The following is a 19,387-nucleotide window of genomic DNA, read 5'->3' as shown; positions in this document are numbered from 1 at the left end:
ACAAGGCAGCAAACTTACTAGTTTTGGTTGGGTTTTTTTGTGTGTTTTTTTTGAACATTGCTTTCTATTCTTAAAATGAGGTCTTTTTCTTAAGTGAGAAGTAGAAATTTTGTTTAGGTTTCAGTAGTAATGGAAAATAGCCAAGCCAGACCAGATTAATCTATTTTGGTACCCTTTCATAAATGCACTTCATCTTTGCTCACCCTGGCCAATTGTGCGATGATCTACATACAGAGAGAATTTCTTTCTGATCTGCAAACTACAGCTTGATTGAAATACTCCTCTTACCTTAGCCTGTCTTTGTTATTAGTGGTCATAACATTATCTACCTTTTAAAATTTGTGCCAGTGCATTACACAGGTCAAAATTTTGTGGTGCTTGGCAGGAAGGGGAGTCTTCAAGCACAGTGACCTTCAGTCTTTTCCTCTTGTGGGCACTCTCTGTCTCACAGTTCATCTTGTTTCCCAGGTCCCAATGTGCTTTCTTTTACTGCTTCCTCCCATGAGTATACCTATTCATGTCTCTGAGATAAAGAAAAATTACTTTTTTTGAATGAGTGATCTGCATGGGTCACACTAATTTAAATTTACATCCCTTCGCATTACAGCAAATATATTTTCTAACCTTGACTTTTAAATTTCATCAATTACTGAATGTGCTGCACTTACACTTATTTAAATTAATATATAATCAATAAAAAAGTATACCAAACTCTTTTTCTTCATGTTCATACAATAAACTCCAACCAACACTTAACCATTTGGCAAAGACAAAAATTCATACCCCAAAACTTTATATATAAAAATACAAATTTTGCCATTTACCTGGTTACACAGCAATCAAGGAAACCCCTCTGTCTTGAGATAGAGCATTGGAACGGAAAAACATTTTGGGCCTGAAAGAGGAGCATTTTGCAGGGAAGAACTTTCAGGAGGGAATTTCAGTGCAAATTACAGCACACCCACTCATATTAGCATATCCACCTGCTGAGTGGAAAGGATTTCCAGTTTAAACCTTTAAACCCCAGAATGCTAGTGATTTCCTTGAACGGTAAAGCTAAGGCATGTCATAAGAAGACTGAAACAAATCTGAGGAGGGGATTTTCTGCATACCTTATCCACCACTGCCTACACGAGTTGTAGTCGCGCTGTTGACTAGAGCAAACACATAACCTGAAAGAGAATTTGCCAGCAACTCCAGCAGATTACCTAAACTAGGCTATTAAAAGCACTAAAAAGAGAGTTAATGAAGAAGTCTTGAGACAAAAGGAAATACATACTTCAGCGTGAGATTCTTAACAGGAAATCATTACCCTAGAATATTTAACAGCCCCATAATTAGGACACAACTTTAGAACATCTGACACCTGGACAGAAGCCTTAGCTTCTAAGCAAAGCAAACAGTAAATTTGAAGATGCATCACACCTCCCAGGAGAGTGCCCTAAATAAATAAAAGTGAATAAACCTTCTCTTAAATTTTTGTGAGGCCTAGTCTGGTAGACAGCCTGAGAATGCTTACACATAGGCATGAGCATACCTAGTTTGAGACCGGAATGCATCCTCTGGGGTAAACTTAGTTCCCAGGAGCTTTGGTGTAGACAGAGGCAATTAAGAACCAAAGACAGGATTGGAGTAACTCAGTGATGAGTTATTACTTAGTTACCTGAAGTGGTAGTTGGGCATCTAAGTTGCCTTTGTGGTTGCAGTCTCTCGTGCTTTACGGCATGCGTGGCCAACCATCAGACAAAGCCATGCTCTTAATTTCTTTGTGAATGCTTTTAAATCATGACCTTTTCGAAATCTTTCCATGGAAATACTGAAGTCACCATTTCATAAGGAGCTGAGGAAGGCGAGGGGCTGCCAGTTTACATGTTTCATTTTAAAGGACAGAGAGCACTAGAACCACAGGAGATGCTCAGAAAGTGTACAATACCCACAAATGTGCTGCTTTTTAAGAGAAACTGAAAGGTTTTAATAGAAAACTTGTGGATTAAGAGAAGAACTTCAGATGTAGTGTTGGCTTTTACTGAGTCCTACAGAATTTCACTTGGAAAAAGTAATAAAAACTGGCTTATCTTTGGGAACATTGTCATATGGATTGCAAAACCACTGATGTACAATAAAGCCATGTTGCTGGGGTTTTTTTGCAGAGCAAGTTTAGCATCAGCAGGTTTTATTTCTTCTTTCCCCTCAACCAACATCTTTATTAACGGCCTTCAATAGTAGGCTACAGTGTATGAATGATATTTGCAAATAATATAATTCAAAGAAGAGCCAAAAGCACTATTCAGAACAAAGAAATAACATAAAAAGATACAGAGAATTTAGAAACCTGAGCTGAAAATAATGAAATCTTGTGTTTCTTTGGAATAACGCAAATGTGCAGTAGATGGGAGGAAATGTAGAAAGTGAGAGATGTTCCTAGGTGAGAAAGCGTGGGCAACTATGACTGCTGCCAAAAGAAATTTTTGCAAGTCGTTAGTAAATATGCTAATGGAAGGCACCAATCCAATACCATCTAGTGACAGAATAATCTGTTAAATTCTGGGCAGGTTATTAATAAAAGATGACTTATGAGTTGCATTCAGAGACAAGGTACAAAAGTGGCCAGGGGACAGGAGGAGTGGAGCATAAAGAAAAAAACCTCAGAAAGCTTGTCCATATGGTGCTTACTGCACTAACGTGGTCCAGCTGTCTCAGTTGTGTAGGCAGGTTTGGGCAACAACCTATAAACAGGTTCTGTGTTTATGTGACATGTGTGACATGTTCTGGTGTATGAGGGACAAAGGAGATATGGGCAGGGCTATCTCTGATGTCCCTGTACATTGTCCCCAACCAATAATAGATCTGGCACAGCATCATATTTCTGTCATTGACCCAATGCAGACATTTCAGAAGAAAGTGAAGAAAATCTTGTGGCTTGAAGACTGTCAAGAGAGCAGCAAGAGAGGGGCTGCTCCACAAAAGAAGGCAATACTGGAGCAGGGGCAGCAGCTGTACTAGTAGGGGTAGTGCCTTCACCAGCAGGAGTCAGTGCCACAGTTGCCAAAGAAGGCAAGTGGACCGGCTCCAGTGACATTCATTATGTCCTACAGACAGTCCAATGCAGAAGTGCAAAGTGATGGGTTGGGTCTGAGGTCAATCCAGGAAGTCCAGTCACCAAGTACAGAACTATAGAGGTGGGTACAGGCATGCCTGTGACATAGCGTGGGCAAGGACTGGGGGCCAAGGCTCCTGGGCCCATAGGTGGAGGCCCCAGGTGAGGATGATTAGAGCAGCTAAGACCCCAGAGCTCTTAGAGAAAACTACAGAAAAAGTTTTAAAGGAAATCCCTTCTCAACCATAGTGGTACTTAGTGATGAACTTAGTAATAGTTAGTTGTGGCAGTTACTTTGTCATTTTAATGTTAGATGTTTTCAGAGCTGGTCACCCCAAGTCTTTTTGTGTAGTGGCTAAGTTAATATACACTTCAAAGGAGCCAAATAGCTCATCTTAATGGTTGAGTGAGTCAGAAGCATTATGCTCCACAAGTGCCTGTTTCTCTCCATTGACTGTAAGAAGCTGGTGGCAACTATCTCAGATGAAGATGTCTAAAGCTATATGAACTGAAACCCATGCATGACACTCAGCTGGGAGTTTTTATAACATCCAAATATCTTCTGGCATCTTGGTTGTGATTTTTGTAATGCTGGGTCCTAATAAAACCATTATTCTAGGTCCAGTTTTGTGAGTGCAGATGTCTGGCAGGTTGGAACTGGAGAGTCTTAGGTATGTGCTGAGGGATGCTTTAATGAAATGATGTTTCGTGGAAGCAAAGGATCATATAATGATGGGGATCGCAATAAATGATATATGTTAATTTTTATGATCATATATTCATAAAAATATGCACTGAGAAATATGGGTGACTGCAATTATAACCATTGCACAATCAAATATGCATTTACTTTAAATAATGTTTTAATGACTATAATAATTTTAATCATTCAGCTTTATATGGGGGAAATAATAATGATAATTGACAGATTGCTTTTTGCTAGGTTCTCGAAAGCTATAACAATTGTTTGTTTTAAACTGTCACAGCCTGTACTAAAAGTAATTATGTTTATCTTTAATTTGGATTGAGGAAGAAATGCACTTAGCTTGGCTCCTGCCTTTACAGGAATAGCATTACTGTAACAATTGTTTAAATTGCTTCCATTTCTGGAAAAGGACTTTTTTTTGTTAATGATACATTAAAAAGGATGAAAAAAGCCCCCCTGCAACTGTGTCAAATCCTTTGTTTTTAAAGAATGTTAATCTGGATTTTCAAAATGAAACAAACAGAATGTTCAGGGAGTACCCATTTTACAGTTGCCTTTGTTTCTTACTAAAAGCATCGAAAGCAGGCAGTTTGGGGCTTTTGAGCAGCTGTTTGAGAAATACAGGTTTAAAATTGATCTTGTGTCTTAATTCTAGTGGTTTTGTAGCTGAGATTGGTTGCTGAGGTGATGCATTCCAGCCTCATGCTGTGTGGCCCCGGCTATCGGCTGCCTTCGATACCATACCAATAGGGAATCTTCTGATCTTACCTCCTTCCGTGCTTTATACTGATGCATAGCAGAGTTATGATGATGCCTCTGTCAGCAGAACAGAGAGATCTGAAAAGGGCATGAATTTGGTAATAATGGAGCACATGCAGGGGAAAGCTCTTTTTATTGCTTATGTCTTGAGAAGACAGATACCTGAGGATGAGTGAACTTTAAAACAGAATAAAGCCCCGTCATGTAATTTCTCAACAGAGGATGTTTTCCTTGCTCCAGTCAGGAAATAATGTTGTAGTTTACTGCAAAATCGAATGCCAGCTAGGTACTAGTAGTTGTTCCGCGTTGCAGTTAACTGCAAAGTGAAATACCAGCTTAGATACTGGTTGGTATTTCACTTTGCAGTGAATGTATTTCCATTAACTACAGGTAGATTAGGTGTAAGGATCAAAGTGACTACAATTCTTGATCTTGAAGACTGAAGTGACTGACTAGATGGAGTGACGCTGCATACTCTGAGCTTTGTTCTGTTTTTCTCTTGGCCACATTTTTATACTCCAGATCCCACGGAAAAAAAAAAAAGATGGAATAGAACCACTGTAGTGGCCTTAAATCTGCTCGCTAGATCCTTTTTTTTGGAGTCCAGTGTTGTGGGAATAGTTACAAACAAGATAAAGTGGGTGTCAGGTTCCTGCCCAAGGTAATTACTAATTAATTTGTACACAAACTAAGAGAAAACTTGATGAAGGAAATGCAAGCATATTTTTTCAGTTGAGGGCTCAACGTGAAAAAGAATATCATAAAGGAAAAGCCGGGCTTACTTGATTTTCCACCACCACCACCATTTTCACAGCCAGCACATTGAAGTAAGGTTACATAATATTAGCAACTATAAGCACAAAATAGCCATTTGGGTTTTGTGTTTAATATCTGTCTAGAAACTCAATGTAATTTGAAAGGAAGTACACATTTATTCCGAAGAGAGGGGATGACTCATTTGTGGTTAATATCACCTGGAGCTTTTCTTCAGATTACTTACCAGTTGAGTACAGTTCATATCACAGTAAATCGTAGAAACTGGACATCAGCTCTGGTTTGAAGCTGTAGCACACAGATACAGATATGCCAAGATTCATGAGTCCCTGCTTGCTTTCAGTGGAAGCTTTATTCTTGAAGAAGTTCAGGTTTCCTTGGACCCCAAGTTCTTCTTGGTAATTGATGCCACAGTCTGGAGGTGCTTAGAGATACCATTCAAGAAGCTGAAACTGTGAGACTGACAGTTAACCTGAGTCTGAAGTTCAAGGGCTGACCCTTACCTGGATATTTCCCCTACCTTTCTTGCCACTGTGGCCTGCCTATTAGAGATACAACTGACTTACACCCAGGAGGACAGCCTTAAAGCAGGGGAGAACCTGAGGTGCTACTGCAAAACAGTCAAGAATGTGGCGACAAGAGGCCTGCTCTGGAGTGTGGAGTCAAGCCTTGTGCTGAACTGGGAAGTGGGGAAACAGGAACAAAATTGTCATTGGCTAAGTGTTTTAGCCTTTGGGCTAGTGGCTAGCCAAGTGACCCTCAGCTTCCCAAACTGGAAAAAGGCCTGAGAAGCTGGGGTGGTAAATCAATGAAGTGATGGAAGCAGCCAGCCTTGTGTGACTGCTTCTGTGGGTGAATGCCTCTAAACCCCATGACATTGAGTGGGGGAGGGCCGATGATGAGAGTGCTGGCTGGGGATCAGCATGTAACTGTCGTCAAGAGATGAAGCTGGGCAGTTCTCCACTCACCTCATTGGCCCATGAGCATTTTTACTTAAGCATGTGTGTCCCGTACTGTGGTGTATATGGAGCTCCGGCATGTGTTTTTGGGCTGTGACTGCCACTAGGCAGCAGAACCCATTAAAAAAAAAAGTTTTCTGAAGACTTTGGGCTTAAACCAGGGCTATCATGAGATTACGCAGCTCTCTGCACAGTTTTACCCTCTGTTCTGTGGAAAATTTTTGCTATTTTGCTGTGATGTGAAAGTGCAAAACTGTTTTAATAATGATGAATTTTTATTCCATGTTTCCATGGGTACTTTCAGAAAGAAGTAAGTACAACGTTGGTGATGTTGTGTTTGTCTGTGTGCATCTGGCATGCTTGATCGTGCTGTTAACAACACTTTCCTCACTTGAACTGTGTAATTGTTCGCCAGCTGGTGAAATGATCAAGTTGAGCACTTCTCACTAGCCTGATATGACACATTCTTTATGAGAAGCGCAGAGACAACATACGTGTCATGCAAAGGAAGGGCAGAATGCTATAGGCAAAGTCTTAATGTTAGAAAAGTCGGAATTTGGTACAGTGATTTGCTGCAACTGTGGGAGACTTTCCTGACAGTCAGAGGGAGAAATTAAATGAGATGACTGTTGGTGCCACTCCTCCTGTCCCACTCCATTAAATGGCCGTGATTTTTAAAAAATTTTTTTTTTTTTTTTTTTTGCAAAGAAGAGAGGATGAAATTCAGGCTACAAAGCAGCGCTCAGTAAGAAGCACCAGTATAACTGAGTGCAGTTTGTTCACTGTTCCACATTGCAGGCTAGATCAAAGATCTCCAGCTGCGGGGTTACGTGGTTCCCCTTGAACCATTGCACAGCAGGCGGTCACTGCGGATCAACTGCTAAGGCTGTGTCTAGGCGGGACACGGGGTGGTGATGTGCTTGATGTCTCGGTGGGAGATCACGCCCACAGTGGGGGAGCGTGATGTGACTGAGGCCCTGTTGGCTGGAGGATGAAGGTGTATGTGGTGAGTGAGATGTGAGCAGACAGGCCCGCAGCGGCCGCAGTAGAGTGGGTACCCAAGGCTGGCACTGCTGTGCCCACACAAACGAGGTCTGAGATCCCCACCTGTACTGTATTAACCATAACCTGCACTCTGATGTATCACAGAATTGATGAGAATTATTGCCTCTTAGATGTACTTGTCAGTTCCCTGGGCTCCCTATGCTGGCTTCTGATCTTGGGAAATTCAAGCATCTGGAAAACAGACTGTAGAGATGAAGTGTAGTAGGGGGAGGTTGAGGCTGGAGTTAAGGTAAACCTGGAGACCTGACAGACATCACAGCGGACTGAAAATGTGGTTTGTGGGCACTTCTTTGTCTCGGTCACTGTGGTGATTCCTGTCCTTCACTGTTTACTTGTTCTGGCCACTTATAAAACGGTCACTTGCATGGCAGTTTGTTTTGTGAAAATCAGTCTACTTCTCTCAGAAAACAGCAGAAGGGAATAAAACCTCAGGAAAAACTGTCAGGATATTGCTTGGTGCAATGACAACAATTTATGTTCTCACTGGAAGAGCGAGAATTGTAATTTAAGTATAAATTGAAGCATTCTGAGTAAATAAAGTTGCCTTAGCTTTTTCTTTGGTCAAACAGTCACTTTCTTTATTATAAAGGAGAAATTCCTTTTAGTCTTGCTCTGAATACCTGTTATTCTCCATGGTTTTAATCATGGTTGCAGGCACACAGCACCAGCAAACTGTAGAATGAATGTACAGGAGCCAAGCAAAAAGAAATGGAACATACTGTTTATATGGTGGAATATTTTTTCTCATCAGTTCTTAGGCTCCAAACTTAAGCCCTGTAGAGAAGCGTGTTCTAAAATACCAAAATTGAGCATGAGCTTAAAGTAGTTTTCTGGAAATGGGTTGCATTTGAGGAAAGTGTTTGTCATGTGCATCATCTGGGTTGGAGGGTTTGAAATACAATATTTGGTTTAGATCCTTCTGACTGTGTGTTGCTTTTAACAGTGACAGCTACAGTGACCTCAGCGATGACAGCTCTCCAGAGAAAGAGTTCTCTAATTCAGAAATGAGCTGAAATGATTGTATGAGATCACAGAAATGGATGATGCTGCTGAGGTAAACAGAATCGTTTTGATCCTGCCTTATGACATTTATTTCTTCTAGACTTGAAACAGGAGACAAATTTATCTTGATTCTCCCTTTTGTTTCAAATCCCATCTGAGAGCTTATGTTTTCTTCCTTGCCTGCAGCACTTAATTGTTTTCCTCTTCTGCTGCTTAACTCTGCAATTGTTGTATTAAAGTCTGCTAAGTGTTTTGGGTCCAGCTTATATGTAGGATGATGTACAAAATCAGGTTGTGTTAGTGTTTGAAGATACAATGAAAATATATTTTTTAATTATGTTTTCTTTTTTTATTACTTTGGTTTGCAAGTTTAGATCACTTTGAGTACACCATGTTGACATTACTTTCTGTTTTGCATTAAAATTCATCTGTAGTTGCATTTGAGGCACTGATACAACAAAGACATCCCAAGATAAATACTTGGTTTTAATCTGCAGAGTGATAGAGATACAAACAAGTTTTATAAAGTTGTAGCTTTTTTTGCCGTAGGCTTTGCCAAAGTGATGTTGTATTGATTGTTTCTTTCACCTGTAAACATGGCAGCCATAGATTTCCTTTCAGTTCGGAGGTTGTATTTGCTGCGAGACACCTGATCTCTGCAGGATCTGGGTTTGAGTCTTAGTCTTACTTTATTTTCCCTACACAGATTCAACAGAGTTGTGGCTGGTATGGTACTCTGATAATATGTATACGTTCATGTTTTTCAGGATTTCTGAGCAGTTCTGTAAGCAGGACACAGCTTTCCCCTCTGATTTTATTCCTCTCACATGGTGTAGTCACTGAGCAGCTGTGCCAAACAGACAATTAAGGCTGCATATGAGTGATGCATTTCTGCCTGATGGTCTCCTGATTAAAATACTGGCATGAGATGCTAGACATTGGAGTTTAGTCCTTAGCCGCAGCATGGGTTTCTTCTGTGATTTGTAATTTATTTCTTTTTCCCTCTCATTTATCGCATGTTAAAGATAATAATATATCCCCAAATCATGAGAATGGAGAACAGAATGTTAAATGATTTCATGACCTGGTCCTAGAGTGACAAAATGTTCCTTTTCACTCTTACCTGGATCCTTCCCACCTCCAAATACCATGGCTCTGTTTCTTGAGACCAACGCGTAGTACAGGACAGCCCCTTTAGCTTTGACCTTGCTTTTCTCAGTGGAATTTATGAATGGTAATTCTCTGTTTACTATTGCAGATGTCACTTTTTCAGTGCTTGGATGAATGTACTTTTGTGATGCTTTTAAGTAGTTATCAGTAGTCTGATTTTGTTTGAACATGTCACTAGTGGATACCAAATGTATTCAACAGAATTACTCTAGAAACGATTAAGTAACTAATTCCATATATAAAAGAAGGATAGAAGCATTGGCACATTTATTTTTATCTCAGGGTTAATTCTACCCATTAATCAGAGCTGGATACACATATAGACTATATATAGCTTTGTGGTTTTGCTTTATGCTGTTTGACCTAGATGAAATGCACCTACTTGTAGTATTTACCATAGGACTACTTTGAAGTCACTCAACGGATTTGAGAGAAAGTTACATAAGCATGAAATAAACGGAGTTACAGAAGAAATATTTTTAATCATTAATTTTTTTCCATTTATTCTTCCTTCCCCTCCCTGTTTTTGTTACAGAAAGTTGGGAACAGGACAATATTGAATAGAAGAAAGTTGAAGAAGCTGCTTATAGTCTTCATAGTGTCTCCTCCTATACGGTTCTCAATAATTCTCTTTACAGATGACAGTTTTACTGTTCCGTATAAATGCGGTTTCTCTTTAAAAATTACAAAATGGTTGTGCACCTTAGCTGTTAATCACTATTGATCTTGTCCTATATTTCAGAATGATCTCAGGTGAATATGTATTAATTCACTACTTCACAACTGTTCTTGATTTGAAGGAAGATTTGATTGTTTTCAGTTCGCTTTAGAACAGGAAGACAAAATGCATTAGTTCTTGTGAATGAGAGGGAATGCACTAAAAAAAGTAAGGGAAAGTTGTCTTATCCATGAGCAGAAGAAAACTGTTTCAGGTTTGTTTCCCTATTAAGCTTGTTGTATATATATATTTTTTTACTTTTTTGCTGTTCAATATGTACAAATGAGAAATTGTTGCTGTATTTCAGCTCTTTGTGATTATAATAATTGATGTTGGATACACGTCTTTTCACTTTGCTTTTATAAGTGATTTCACTTTACAAAAGCTCAAGTCCATTTGCTCTATTTGTCCTGAAAGTCTGATAATACGGAACGTAATTCTGACCTACAAAATTACAGAAGTGATATTAGAAGGTGGTTTTGTATTTGTATTTTGTAAGAGAGAAAGTAAATACACTCATATGTTAAAATGTAATTTGAACACTTGTATGAAAGTTGTAGAGGAACCAGTGATTAATCTGGAGCATTATCTGGGCACCATCCATGCAACACTCAGTTAATGTCAATAAATTAATGTAAAGGTGAATTAAGGTTCACCCTTGTTTTCCCTCATCCAGTGACCACTTCGTGGTCGTGGCACTCATTCCCCAGTAGAATAGAACAATATATTTTAATTTAGAAATCACAAAAGTTATTCTACTGCATGGCGATTGCAGGCAGCCCTGCAAAGCCAGGACTGCAGCCTGAATTGCTGAGAGAGAAAGGGAAGGTGAGAGGTGCTGTACCGTGTTTAAGGCTGGATCCCCTTAGCAATGTGGCATCATCAGACCTGTCGCAGAAGCTGGACCTGAGCTATGTAACCAACGGTCTCCAAATGCCTGGGGCACCCTCTCCTATAAAGAAAACTCCTGAATTTTGAGCTTTGTGTTTCATTTTAGTTTTGGGCAAAGTGACATTTTTAATTCATCAAAAGGTAAATATTTGTATAAAAATTAAAAGCACCACGTCCCTTATTACAGCTTTGTAAAACAGTACATTTGAGAGCTTTGCATTGCTTTAGAAAATCTCGGGTCACACAGACAATTTATCTCTTCACTAAAAAAAGCTTTAATGCTAATGCAATATAAAATATATTATTATGGCAGTGTTTTTCAAAAGTGATCTGAAAATGTGTGCCTTAGAAGTAGCAGGTATTGACAGAATTGATGTCACTGTATGTCTTCCCCAATGAGAGACACTGCCAACTGGTTCGTGAAAGGTGAAGCATTTCCTAAGATTGTCTGTAATGTGCAAATGATTTTTCAAATATATTAAATTGTGTTACTCAGAAGTCTTTAGATACTGTGTTAAAGAATCATAGTGCCAGTTGTGAACTGTGGTGTCATGGACAGAATTTTTCATTGAGTCGTGTCTGAGTTGCATTGTCTGTGAGAAGCTGTGATTTATCCAAAAAAAGGAGGGGACAAAAAGACGTACAACCTGGAGTGAAGCTGGAAACAGCACCTTAGTCTCCCGGCGCCTTTGTCAGTCCTCTTCCTTCTAACAGTCCTATACAAAGCAGTATCCTGGAGATAAACACATCACTGTCACAAGGGATCCGTCTCCCACTTGGACTGACAGAAGCAGCAGCAGGCCATTTCCAAAATGGAAGAAGGCAAATGAGCCTTTTCCAGCCAAGTCCTGGTCTGCATTAGGAGTATTGCCAGCAGGACAAGGGAGGTGATCCCTCCCCCCTATTCAGTCCTAGTGAGGCCGCACCTGGAATGCTGTGTTCAGTTCTGGACTGCCCAGTACAAGAGAGACATGGGCATACTGGAGGGAGTCCAGCAAAGGGCGCTACGGTGATTAAAGGACTAGAGCATCCCTACTGCAAGGAAAGGCTGAGAGTGTACTGGTTTTGTCTGGGATAGAGTTAATTTTCTTCATAGTAGCTAGTATGGGGCTATGTTTTGGATTTGTGCTGAAAGGAGCGTTGATAATACAGAGATGTTTCAGCTATGGCTGAGCAGTGCTTACACAGCCTCAAAGCCTTTTCTGCTTCTCACCCCACCCCACCAGTGAGGAGGCTGGGGGCCCACAAGAAGTTGGGAGGGGACCCAGCTGGGACAGCTGACCCCAACCTGCCAACGCAATATCCTGTACCATATGACATTGTGCTCAGCAACAAAAGTTGGGGAAAGGAGGAGGACGGGTGGACAGACGCTCTGAGTTATGGCATTTGTCTTCCCAAGCTACTGTTACACGTGAGGGACCCCTGCTCTCCTGGGGATGGCTGAACACCTGCCTGCCAGAGCTGGGACTGTTCAGCCTAGAGAAGAGAAATCTCAAGGGGGGAGAGGGGAAATCTCACCTATGCATATAAATGCCTGGAGGGAGGGTGCAAAGAGAACAGAGCCAGGCTCTTCTCAGATGTGCCCCGTGGCAGGACCAGAGGCAATGGGCACAAACTGAAACAGGAGGCTCCATCTGAACATCAGGAAACACCTTTCCCACTGTGAGGGTGACTGCACTAGCACAGGTTGCCCAAGGAAGTTGTGGAGTCTCCATCCTTGGAGATACTCAAAAGCTGCCTGGGTGATGGTCCTGGGCAACTGGCTCTAGTGGCCCTGCTTGAGCAGGGGGGTTCGACCGCATGACCTACAGAGGTCCCCTCCAACCTCAAACATTTTGTGAAATGAGGCATGATTGTCACAGGCAACCTATAGTTAGGCTTCTCTCACTAAAGAGAGAGGAGGATGTGAAAAAGCCAAACCTTACATACCCAATCCAAAGTCTGAAGAAATAATTCCTAAGAACGGATGAAGGGTAAAGCTTGAAGTTATCCTTCTGAATCAAAATGTTTGTGAAGCGTGCTTTTTGCATTATTTCAGACCTCTCATCCTGTTCGAGTAAGGCCTTCAGTGGAAATGTATTCATTTCCATTTTTATATTTACACCTAATGCTGCATTCACGCAGAGAGCAGTATTTTGTTAGTGCTGTGGCAGGACAAAAAAAGACAGCCTGCTAATGCAGAAGTACACACCACATCTTAACAAAGCGAGATCGCGTATATGTTTTTCATTTGCATGTGAATAGTGGCATTTGGATTCTTGTAAGGGATAACAATGAAATAAAGCAGTTTGCTTTTGTGTTTTCATTCCAAAATTGGGCATGTAATGAAAGCAATGTAGAAAGAAAGATACAGTTACTCTGAGACCATTGATCTGCACCTGTGATTTTTGTGATCGTGTCTTGATAGACTTGGATCTATTCTTTCTCCTTGGGAAGCATGAACTGTTGAGCCGGTAGCTTAATATACTGAACTGTCTAGGTCAGTACCACTGGTTAAAACTCTTTAGCATATACTTGGAGCACAGCAAGGTCTGAAATCCGTGTTTTCCATCCTATGTTGTGTCTGTTGCTTAGGTTCAAGGGCTGTATTTGTAATAGTAAATTAGGGCAGGGACGTTAGTGTCTTTTGAGCCCAGCTGCAGTGGCTGAGATTGCTTCTCTACAGCTAAACTTTCATGGATATACTGGAGTGAGACCAGTGAAGGACTGTAGGGATGGAGCATCCATTATATGATAGGCTGAGAGAGTTGGTGTTGCTTAGTCTGAATAAGAGGTGGCTCAAGGGGGATCTTATCGATGTTTATAAATACCTGATGCAAGGGGAATAAAGAAGACAGAGCCAGACACTTCTCAGTGGTGCCCAGTGACAGAAGAAAAGACAATGGCCAGGAACTGAAGCACAGGAAATTCTACTTAAAGAGAGAACTTTTTTATGCTGCAGATGGTTGAACACTGGAACAGATTGCCCAGGGAGGTGATGGAGATCTCCATCATTGCAGATGCTCAAAACCCAACGGGACACAGCACTTAACAACTTGCTGTAGCTGACCCCGCTGTGAGCCAGGGGTTGGACTGGACAATCTCGAGGTCCCTGCCAGCCTCAACTATTCAGTGATTCTATGAAACTCACCTCCTAAGGGGGCCGCATTCAGGCTGACTGCTGGGAAAGGTCCTTAGTGCATGCTAACTCTCAGAAAGGTGCCTAAGGGAGAGTGCTAGATACCCTGGGAGAAAGCTGTGCTATATTTTGCCAGAGTGGATGGTCATGTACCTGTTTCTGGGCATGTTCTGTGAGCCTGTGTATTTTACTAGCCTAGAGATAGCTAAGCTGTGTTGTCTGGGAAAACCTGACGCAAAGATCCGTCGGGTGTGGTTGTTGGGGGCTGAAGATCAGTTGGGTGCCAGGAAGATGTATTTGGTATGTTACAGGATGACACTTAAAATCTGTGCCTACCTCATCCAGAAAGCGGTCCTGTGCTGATACGCCAGCTACCCTCAAGTTTTCCTTCACAGAAAGTTTGGTAGCTTGGTTGAGTTGGAGCAGAGGCCGTGCTTGTCTGCAAACAAGGGGAGCAGCATCCAGGTTTGGATGGGACTGCAGGGTAGGTATTGCACTTAACCGATACTGTGTCTTACTGAATATCTATTCTAGTCAAGAATTTCATCTCGACAGCATAGATTCCTGTTTCACTGTGATCTTTACATGTGAAGTCCTTTAGCATCTGCTCGACATATTTTAGCTTGTATTACCTTGAAGTTGAGGTTTCTTTCCTAGTTTATTTAGCAGCTTGGAGAGATAACCTTCATGTGCTAATGTAATGCCTGCAGAGGTTGAATCGAATGGAGAGGCATTTTGCTACGTTTTCCTGAGTCACTGAGGAGGATTTGCTTGGCCGACCAGCCTATTCCTCATTAGGGAGTACTTGTGGCAGGGTGGGCCGGATCCTGCACTAGCTTGCTGTTTTTCTGAAGCCACTGAAGTGGTGCCATATTCATAGCACAGGAAGCGTGACTTTTTGTTGATTACAGGGTGGTACCAAAGAGGGCTTACTGTCATCTGTCATTCATGGCACTCAGGCATGATCCTCCTAAATTCCTCTGCAGGCATCGAAGCCCCAGCTTGCCGGGAAGACACTGGAGGTTTTGACCTTATCGCTCTCTACAACTACCTGACAGAAGGCTGTAGCGAGGTGGGCGTCAGTCTGTTCTCCCAAGTAACAGGCGATAGGACAAGAGGGAGCAGCCTCAAGTTGCGGCAGGGGAGGTTTAGACTGGATATTAGGAAAAATTTCTTAACTGAAAGGCTTGTCAAGCATTGGAATAGGCTGCCCAGGGAAGCGGTGGAATCGCCATCCCTGGAGGTGTTTAAAAGATGTGTAGATGCAGCGCTTAGGGACATGGTTTAGTGGTAACTTGGCAGTGTTAGGTTAACAGTTGGACTTGATAATCTTAAAGGTCCCTTCCAACCAAAACGACTCTCTGTTTCTATGAACAGGGGCTGTGAAGACCTATGTGGGACTGTCTGAAGCTCATTTCCCCCAACTTCACTGTTTGCATATGTGCGGTGACTAAAATTTGCTGAGAAAGGGAGTAAGGTGGATCAAGGAGGGAATCAGAGTAACATTGCCTTTAGGAGAGCGCATGGCCTTCTCCAGCATCCTGGGGAAATTCACCCACTGCAATATGACAGGGAAGCAAACAAACAATACAATCCTTTCTGTACCTAGGATTGAATAACACCTCATCCTTGCACAGCAGCAGGAGGAGGCTCCTTCACTTGGGCATCTTCATGGGAGTCGTGATACATGTCTGTGCCTCAGCATTTTGTCCCACGTAGTGCTTAGTTTTTCCCTGCTAACATAGTGGTTGGTAGCTGTTAGATCTGTGATAACTTTCAGACAAACTCTTCCTCTTACCAGTTCACCCTGGCCCCGCTGTTGACATGGTCAGTGCTTTTTTCAAGGATTTCGCTCATCTTCCCAGTTAGCAGCCTTTCTATTTTTGATGGCAATGAATTTTATTCCTCCCTGTATCAGGTTCTCAGTACTGTCTCGATTTTTCAGGTATTCAACTGTATCTGAATTGTTAACCACTGTGTGCTGACAGGGTGAAATGCATTAAGGACTCCCCTAAAATAAGGATATGAAAAGAAGCTACATATTTTCTATTATGTAGGAACTTCATATTTGTGTAATTCTGCTAAAATGATTCAGAATTGCTGGTTGATTCTCTTGCTTTTATCTGTAAGCTTTTTTTTTAAAAAAAACTATGTATTTTTTTTAATGAGAATTAACGTTTCCTGAAGCACAGAGGTGGACCAGTTCTATTGTTCTTTATTCGCATCCAAGTGAGTCATCCTCAGTACTGTCTGGTTCCTTGCTCCTTAAAATTCTTCATGGATTGCAGGATCTAACATCCTGGTCTGACCTAGCTGACCTGCTGCTGCAATAATGCCTGTTAAACTGTCTTTCATCTTCTAAAAAGTGTGTACTTTAATCTTTACCCTTTGATGGTTTGTTTGTATGTGAAATATTTTCTCCGCTTGTAACATCCTAGTTCAGTTGAGGAAATTGGTTGCCTTATTGGACTCATGCCTTTTTCGTGACGTGCTCTCACAGTTTTGGATCAGAGCCTACAAATCCAGCTTTGCCTGAAATGTAGAAACATTCTGCATTTTAGGAGGGCTACTGGAAAGATAAGTCTATCTTTCCTACCTCTGTAGGCTGTATGGTTCATAGTTTAAGAAACTTAACAGTTGGAAGCTGCTATTGAAGCTAACAGTAATATAGTTTGCATAACCTAAGAACTGACTCAAGTCTTGGATTAAAGCATAATACAAATCTCCATATATTTAAGGGAATGGTTAGGATAGTCTGCTCTGAGAGCTTCTGCATAACGTAACCTCACCCAACAACAGCTTCAATAAACTCCTGATTTCACAGAGTCAAACTGAGAAATAAAAATATGATCTCATGTATCTTTTAGCTTGAATATCACTTTTTCTACCTTTGCAATGTACTCTTTCTTGTCCAAGTCTAAATTAGCAATTTGGAGAAATGGTGCACTTTTGAAGCAAATCCTCTCCATTTGCAGCATGTGCTTGGTTTCTCGCAGCAGTTGTTGTGCTGTGCAGCAGACCGCAGTTCCTTTTGGAGGAAACAAAAAGCCGAAGATCCATTCCAAATGCTGGTGTGATTCAGTTCTGAACCCACTCGGGGAAGCACTCTGCCGTGGGGGCCTCCAACGTGTGTTTAATGAGCGTGTGCCAATAGAAGGTGTTCAGACCATTCCTGTGACACCCAAAAATGGTTCCTGTGCTATATGGGTGTTGTGTCCACCTTCCTATCAGCCATTTTTTTTTGCAGAGAGCTTCCTCAAACTTCTACGCAGACATCCTGCTCTGAGTTGCTGGAGCTGTATTCCCAGGTGAGAGGAGAAACCAGGCAGCGCAGTGCTCGAGTCACACTGGATGGCCTGATCTGGGTCCTCTTTGAGCTTGGTAAATGTCCTACTTGAGCGGTGGGACATTATGCAAAATGCAGGACCACAGTCTTTGTTTTAAAGTAGGTGAATCATGCTCATCTGTGCACCTGCACAGTATCAGTTTAGTTAAATGTCGATGCCTGTCTGTGAGCTACTCACCACAGGCTGCTTTTATAATCGGCAGAGAAAAGCAGGAGCTTTTCAGTCCTCCTTAGCAGATCAGATGAATCACCGTGGGTATCGCTTCTTTCTGGTCATGGAGCTCAAAGAAGAACCTCCCCCAAATGGCTCAGATATCTATGTTTGGTTAGATGACCGTGTTCCTGGTGTGTAGGTGCTGAAGTGGGGATTAGTCACTGCTCATTGTTTCTAATCAGCTAGATTTAACTGGCTCCTTTCTTTTGGGGGCTCAGGTAGGCACACTCTCCCCTGGGTAGCCTGCGCTTCCCCAGAGTGCGACATTCATCCTTCCCGTGGGCCCCAAACCATCTTTGTGTTAGTCAAGGCCTCAAATTTAGCAACTCTCTCTTGCCTAAGCCCCACCAGGACCCTGTACTGGTGTCTCCCCAGTGTGGGCGCTCAGGTAAGCCGCCTCTGAATGCTCTTGCTGGGCCCAGCTCCATGCAAGAAGCAGCATCAGCATCTGCCATCATGTTTTACCATGTAGTGTGCCTCCCTCCCTTGACAAATAAAAATCCCTTTCCCAGAGCACTCCCCTGGCATGTAGGAGACATGCCCAATTTCCTCCTGAGTTTCAGAGGCAGCCAGACCCCCCTCTCCTTTGGGGGCTGCCCACTCAACAAGGTTAAACATCAGTTCTCAGTGACATTGTTCATTGCTGTCATAACAACGTTAGGACGATCTGAAATAAAACCACCTACTGGTCCTGTGTCAAAGAAACGGCGAGTATATGGTTCTGTAGGTGAGGCAACAGGAGGTTCCTTGGAAGGGAGGGAGGGGGGGAGAGCACCTGACCCCAGGTCTTTAGACTGCGTATGTATTTTAAGAAGTTATTGAACAAAAGATAGAAACAGTTGTTGGCAAAGGAGCCAGAGGACAGGACTCCTGTTTGCTAAACGAGTGCTATAATAAATATGTTAAAGAACCCCTTTTGCTGTCTCTTTTTGGCCAAATAAGTCTTGAACCCTATTCTCTGGGGTGGCACAGATTCAGCAGGAAGAAGTGAGAGCGCCTCTCTTTTCAGTGTAATGGCTGGAACTTGCTGCATCACTGCTTTGTCCATCTAGTTATTATTCCTGCTGGTTTATAGGAGCCTGTGCCAGCTTCTGCTTCTGCTAGTGCCAGCCTCAGGCTCAGGAATGCTTATTATTTTTTCCTCTGCTGGATGTGCTGCTCATTCATCTGTCCTACCCAGGATTTTAATTTAGTTTATTCCAAAAGGTATAGAAGGAAGCTTGTAAACATAAAAGAAAACTGTTCTCAGCATAGTTCCAATGCAAGCACTACCTGGAAGAGCTTGAACTCCTGTTAACATACCTGCCTAATAATATGCCTTGGTTGAGTCTCAAGGTTTGAGAAATTGAATAGGCATCCAAAATTTCGAACAATCAAAACATTAACTTCTAAGGCTTGTGGCTGGCTAATGTAGTTGTAATGTTGTGGCTGTTTAGTCTTGCTAGCATGATGTGACATCTTTTACAAAGTTTGGTCAGTGCTAGTTTAGAGTTGACTATAAAGTAGGCTCCCGATTTTGATTTATTTGTGTGTATGCTGTCTTACTGCTAATATCAGTATTAGAGACA

General features: G+C 41.9%; 1 protein-coding gene across 2 annotated transcripts in view; it reads left to right on the top strand.

Moving 5' to 3' along the window:
• CTPS2 (CTP synthase 2) overlaps positions 1-18,570 on the top strand; it is an 84,615-nt gene extending 66,045 nt beyond the window's left edge. For both annotated transcript variants that reach the window (XM_054189017.1, XM_054189018.1), the window contains exons 18-19: positions 8,304-8,414; positions 10,068-18,570. In XM_054189017.1, coding sequence (XP_054044992.1) covers positions 8,304-8,373 — 70 coding nt within the window. In that variant the 3' untranslated portion in view covers positions 8,374-8,414; positions 10,068-18,570. The remainder of the gene's footprint in view (positions 1-8,303; positions 8,415-10,067) is intronic.
• The last annotated feature ends 817 nt before the right edge of the window (positions 18,571-19,387 follow it).

This window comes from Rissa tridactyla, chromosome 1 (assembly GCF_028500815.1).
Source record: "Rissa tridactyla isolate bRisTri1 chromosome 1, bRisTri1.patW.cur.20221130, whole genome shotgun sequence".
Classification (NCBI taxonomy): Eukaryota; Metazoa; Chordata; class Aves; order Charadriiformes; family Laridae; genus Rissa; species Rissa tridactyla.
This window is presented reverse-complemented; position numbering and strand designations above follow the sequence as displayed.